Raw genomic sequence first — 6000 nt, 5'->3', positions numbered from 1 at the left:
CCTTTAACTTGAGAAATAACATTATTCCTCCTCTCTGCTTTCTGCTTGTTATTTTGTGTTTGCTTTCTTTTTTCTTCTGCTTGCTCTGGTACTGGTGCTGAATGTCGATGAGAGGAAAACTTGACTCACTTCCAAGAAGTCTTTTTCAGTGATTCCTTCCAGCACTGTAAGTTGCTTTTATTTTCTCAGGTAGTAGAAATCAGTAGACTGATTGAAGTAGGTGCTCACACAAATACTGAGTTTACATATTACTGCTAAGCAGAAATACTTGAAAGAAGGGAGAGAATATCTGAGAGCAAGAAATGCACTAATGCTGTCACCATGTGAGCGAGTCCTTGGATTGTATTCAGACCTGAAACTTCTTTTGCTCATATTTCTAAGGCAAACTAAGGGAGTATCGCAGCTGCCTATGCAATTTGTCTCCATACTAGATTTGTTCCTTTTTTTATTTTTGTTTGCTTTTTTTAATAACCTCACCCATCTTCCCACCTTGCTTCCACTGATAGATTTCTGAGAGATTTCTAAAGCTCTTCCTGAACCACTTAGTCTGCCATAGCGACCTAAATCAATGCAGGCTTCAGCTTGCTTTAACTGGACAGTTTCTGAAGTGTGGTGGCTTTGGAAATACTTCATGTGCCAGTCACTGATCTGTGTATGAGGATGGTGACCTCCATGAGGATGGGATGGCAGGTGGAGCAACAGTTGTGGCTACTTGAGTTTAATCTCTGTTGTATCAACTCCACAGTTGCCATTAAGCACAGTGTGATCTGCACTGCTCTGAGAGGGATAAGGTTGAGTTCTGTCTTAGAGACCTGTCTTCAAAATTCAAGGAAAGAAGTAACTTATAACATTAAATCTATGCATTATCAGTATGTAGACTGCCAGCTGTTAAACAGATAAACTGTTGAAAGCGTCACAGTTTTTTAAGAGAAAAAGTGCCCCGTGTAAAATATGTGTTATGGGGCCTTTTCAATAAACACTTTTGAGGCAAATGGTGCTAGGAGAGCAGTGTTCCAGGATTTTTATTTAAATTGGTAGATTATATATCCATGATGTGCTGGAAATTCGTATTACTTGTGGGCAGTGGTTGTAATAGATATTCTGTTCCTTGCATTTTCTAAATGTGGTCCTCAACTAGCAAACACAGTAAACCAGTATGAAATGGCAGCAGATCTTACAGGTTTGGCAGTAGAAGAATACATTCCTTGGTATTTGGATCTAACCTCCAAAATAACTTCTCGAATGTGATTTGTGGGTTATGGAATTCATAAGTAATTTTATTTTCCTTTTGACTGTGCCGAGTTTATCTCATTCAGGCAAATCTGACCTATCACAAATCCCAGCTGGACAAATGCACTCTCAACATATTCAGTGTAATAGATGAATCACATGGAATGGGTATATTATCATAATTCAGGTTCTGAATTGCTTTAAAACACTTTGAGGTTTTTTTTCACGTTTATCCTTGTTCAATAGAACAAAACAAAATACAAAAGATTTAGTGGGAGAGAAAAACACATCATGTCAATACTAAGTACAGTGAAGATTGAGAAAAGGAGGGAAATGATTGCAGTAAGATAACTGGGAAACAATGGAAATATTCTTTTGCTTTTAGGTGTGATAGAAGGCAGGGCTTGTTCTTCAAAACTACTTTTGTTTTAGTCAATCTGTACTTTTTTATATATTTTATTAGGAATTTCAATAGAATTGAAAATTTTAATTTCCACAACAACATGCTGTTGGCTTTTAAATGTGTAAAATGGCCCTGTACTTTCCAGTTAAGAGGAACTGTGTTGATTGTAGGTGCTGAAACCACTAAGAAGTAATAAGCCATTCTATTTTAAATGTATGTGTGAAAGCAGCACCGTGCCTTGACATTTAAATGAACTTCAGGCCTTCATTTACCACTGCACCATTACAGCTTGATTGTCTGCAAAGGATGTTTTAAAAAGGTGTTAAATATAAAAATTGATTGTGAACGTTGGGAGGTTTTTTCATTCTTTCTCAAGTGCATCCCGATACTGTGAATCACAGTGGATTTTTCAATTTAAGATTATTTTTAAAAAATATATGTTTGGAGGGCATCTCAAGGTGTTAAATAATCTTTCCCACAGTACAAAGCACAACCCCATCGTTCTCAACACGGAAAAATGTAGTTTGTTCTTAAAAACCTTCACTGATAAAGTTACACATTTCTTGATTACTAGAACCTCAAGCTATTTCGATAAATGATTTAAAACTAATTTCTTGCCTCCAAAATGAATTAAAGAGTGTTTGTGTTCTCACAATCCCCCAGGAGGTGAAATATTTTAAGCAAAAGAAAGTGTGTGTGGGTGTAGGGTGTGAATGTGTGTACAAATAAGGATGAAATCACAGACCTTGGTTTGTGCAGGGTTACTGTTTTTGTTGGCCTGCAGGTATGGTGGAAAGTTTTCTAACAGATGCAGTAGAAGAGGGCAGATCTGGCTGTGCTGGGGGTGCTTTACCCATGACTGGCACAAAGACTATTCTATCTTTATCTGTGAGATAAGGTACCTTTGCCCCGTGTCTTTGGTGAACACTTCTCGCAGTCCAGAAGGACTGTACTTTGTGATCCAGTAGAGGCTTTCTAGCCCTAAATGCACATATTTCGAAATGTGAAGTAATTTTTATTTCAACAAAAACCCTACATTAAAACAAACATAGTAGGATGATGTAGACATCACATAGCTGGTAAAATCACCTTTCTAAAATAAAGGACCAACAGCTAATAATGTTTGCCCTGAAGAGGCCTAAGACACTAATACAGGAAAGGCTGATGTGCTGCATTTTTTTAAATGTCCAAGGCCAGAGATCTTTCAGTTATCAAATCTGTTAAGTCCTTCTTCTGAGAGTGCTTCAGTTTCTTGGACTGAGTACAATGCATCTCTGCATGTGGAAATCCATGATGTAGCTATTTCTGTGAGCATTTGCAAACTGTGGTGTCTGAGTGAATAGTCAGGCTTTTGGAGAAGTAACTTTTGGTGAAATTCTGCTGAAGTGTGATTATTTTTGCTAAATGGTGTGTTTCTGCATAGTTAAGCAGTTCTTACTAGTCTGGTTTGGAAAACAGAGCAAGCAGCAGTTAAAGATACATAATTCCATTTTTATGTGAGGTAGGCATCAGATACCAGTAACTTACACCTACTTATATGTTTTTACTTTTTTAAACATTAGCAAAAAAGTTTAAATTCAAACATGGTAGTCTCAATGAAGTAAGTACCACCAATGACATATCATTTTGGATCAAAATGAACACTTGATATTAGCAGTTCCTAATGCTGATCCTTGGGTTTATGTCTAATATAGATCAGTGGAAATTTTATTGGCAACAGAATTTGGATAGCCCTGACTTTTGATCAGAACCTCACCGAATGCTTTATTAGTTCCCAGTATTAGTTTTCAGTTAAATGTCACAGAAATTGGTATTTATTCCAATATCATGTATTGGTATTTATTTTTAATAAATACAAGTCCTTTTCTCAGAGCAATTAGAGAAGAAGTAATTATTCATACATTGGTGATGAGCTAGACTGCATATGGAATTGGAAGTGGATTTTATGTATATAAAGCAAAGAATGAGCAACTTTCTCTTTAAATGTGATGCAAATTGAGATGCCGCAGATCATTATATATGAGTGATATTTGCTTCCCTGAACAATTGTATTTAAAAGTCTAATGTGTTATTGGAAAGTGCAAGTTAAGCTTGTGGTTTTTGTGATACATCCAAAATTTTTTCCTTCATACAGCTGTACTGTATCTTACTGTACAAAACTCTGTACTGTTCTATAATTTTTGATCCAAGTAAAGTACTCTCTTTAACAGTGTTGCAATGATGTGCCAAAATTGGAACTGGGGTATTAGAGAGAATTTCATGTTACCTTCTCCTCTTAAATTGAGGTTGAGTTTATATTTTTAGAGATGGAAAACTAATATACCAGCCCACTGGTATAGTAATCATTAATGCAGTCCTTAAATGCAAATAAAAATAATTATTTTTCTTTTTTTTTCCGATTTTTTTTTGTTATTCACAAAGCAGAAGATCTGTATTTTCTCAGAGAGGTACTGTAAAGGAATGGTGTGCTGTATTCAGAGAACAAAAACCTCTTCTCACTGAAACAAGTCTGAGGTTTTTTTATGTCTTAACTCTGTATTTGAACTGCCAAAAAAGGAATATTATAAAGTACAAAGAAAATGGTGTACATCTCAGTCATCCCTTTATTTTCTTTTGCTGTTTTTCATCAGACTAATGTATGCAGCAAAGGCCAAAACCTGTTTGACTGGGATGCCTGCAGTTACCTGTTTAATCTGGAGTTAAAATGTAAATAGAAATGTAATTGTTTTCCAAGTATCTCTTAAATTTCTCCTTCAGAATGTCTAGCAGTGTCTACAAACTTATAAAGGAGTTATAGGTCCTGTCATTTTTGAAATTTAGATGATCTCATTTGAAACTCTGAGTCCAATACATGTACATTTCTCACTTTAATTTATGTGAATTTCTGCTGCCCTTGGTTGTTAATGAGATGTTGTAGAATTCATTTATTAAAACTAAATGGATGTGCACAGTAATGACCACGGAGTAGTGTTTGTAACAGTTATGGTGATAATGTGTTGGGGCCATTATGGAGGGAAAATGCTGTTTCACAATTTGATGTATTTATTCTTTGCACACTTTACTGAGCAGTCTGGTTCTGATTGGTTTTTTTAGATCTTTATTTAATGCACTGGCCTGAGGCACATGTTCCGGGGAAAAGCAATCGAGAGGTCCGAGCTGAAACCTGGAGAGCCATGGAAGAACTCTATGAGAAAGGTGATGTAACAAGACAAACCTGTCTCAACAGAAGGAATTATTGTGCACTTTGGGATTTGAGGAAGTCATAGTGAGAGATGTTAAAAGCTTAATTTGAACTGGGTGCTCATATCATGTCTCTCTGGAAATTGCGGTGTTGCTTGGAAATAATAATACATTGTCAAATTCCGTCCATGACATTAATAATGGTGTGCAGACTTTTTTGAGGAAATCTACTGATTACATTGAAATCTATATGCCGCTACAGAACACTTCTGAACACTACAGAACACCTTTGTAGTGACCTCCTCTGTATTAAGTATAAATCATGCCAAGTTTTACTTCTTTTAGATTTTTTTTTTTACTTGTATGATACCATTTTCCGGTTTATCATATATTGTGGTATTTTGTAGTTCCATATGTGTTTTTAGAAAAGGTTCAACAAAAGAAAATGGCTAGATGAGGAGCAAATACTCAACTGCAGATTCTTTGGTACTAACTTTTGGAAAATTCGAAGACTTTTGCTCAAGTTCTGATAACTCAAATTTTGGTGCTCTGCGAACTTCAGTTTATGTCCATAGCACTAGGAAGAGTAGATGTAGATTTAAGAGGAGGATTTTGCTCCTGAAGGATGCAGAATTATTAGAAATGGTGTCATGAGAGAAGATCCTGTCATGCAGTTCTTGGGCCATGTGAACCACCCTGCTGACAGCTTCAGAGAAGCTCCCCAGATGGGGAGAAGACTCCTTGGCTGAAGTAATGTAACACTAAGCCAGAGCTACTGCAGTAATGATTGTAGCAGGAGAGTTGCACAAAGACAATTACAGGCTGTGTGTCACTACCAGCTTTATCAGAGCCATAAACCAACCTCTCCTCTTACACTTCAACCCTGTGTTTACTTTTGCTCTGCTTCTGGAAACGCAGAAGTGAATTATCTTTGGTACATCTTTTGTTCTTGCCTTTTATGTTAAACGTAAGGGAAGTTGCCAGAAGTGTTTTCTGCCGTGTAAGGCATTACAACATTCAGTTTTGAAAGAAATGCTCCACTGACCTAATACTTCAAAGCATCAATGACTCTTACACGCAAAGATGGATTATTCCACAAGGAATTTCATCCTTCCATTGAGAAGGTTTTTTTCTCAAGAGTATTTAAGTTAGTGCATGCCGTTTGTGCCTAGATATGGCATCTTAAT

The 6000-nt window shown here is 36.4% G+C and overlaps 1 protein-coding gene across 3 annotated transcripts in view; it reads left to right on the top strand.

Moving 5' to 3' along the window:
• Positions 1–6000, top strand: part of LOC114061650 (uncharacterized oxidoreductase ZK1290.5-like) — a 44906-nt gene that overhangs the window by 17727 nt on the left and 21179 nt on the right. For all 3 annotated transcript variants that reach the window (XR_003572173.1, XR_003572172.1, XM_027892327.1), the window contains exon 3: positions 4727–4828. Coding sequence is in view for 1 of the 3 variants with exons in the window: in XM_027892327.1 (XP_027748128.1) it covers positions 4727–4828 (102 nt within the window). In the remaining 2 variants the exon portion in view is untranslated. The remainder of the gene's footprint in view (positions 1–4726; positions 4829–6000) is intronic.

Source organism: Empidonax traillii, unplaced genomic scaffold (assembly GCF_003031625.1).
Source record: "Empidonax traillii isolate 1590-97213 ecotype Southwest subspecies unplaced genomic scaffold, ASM303162v1 scaffold347:size1123457, whole genome shotgun sequence".
Taxonomy (NCBI): domain Eukaryota; kingdom Metazoa; phylum Chordata; class Aves; order Passeriformes; family Tyrannidae; genus Empidonax; species Empidonax traillii.
The sequence above is the reverse complement of the archived record's forward strand: the minus strand, read 5'-3'. Positions and strand labels throughout refer to the sequence as shown.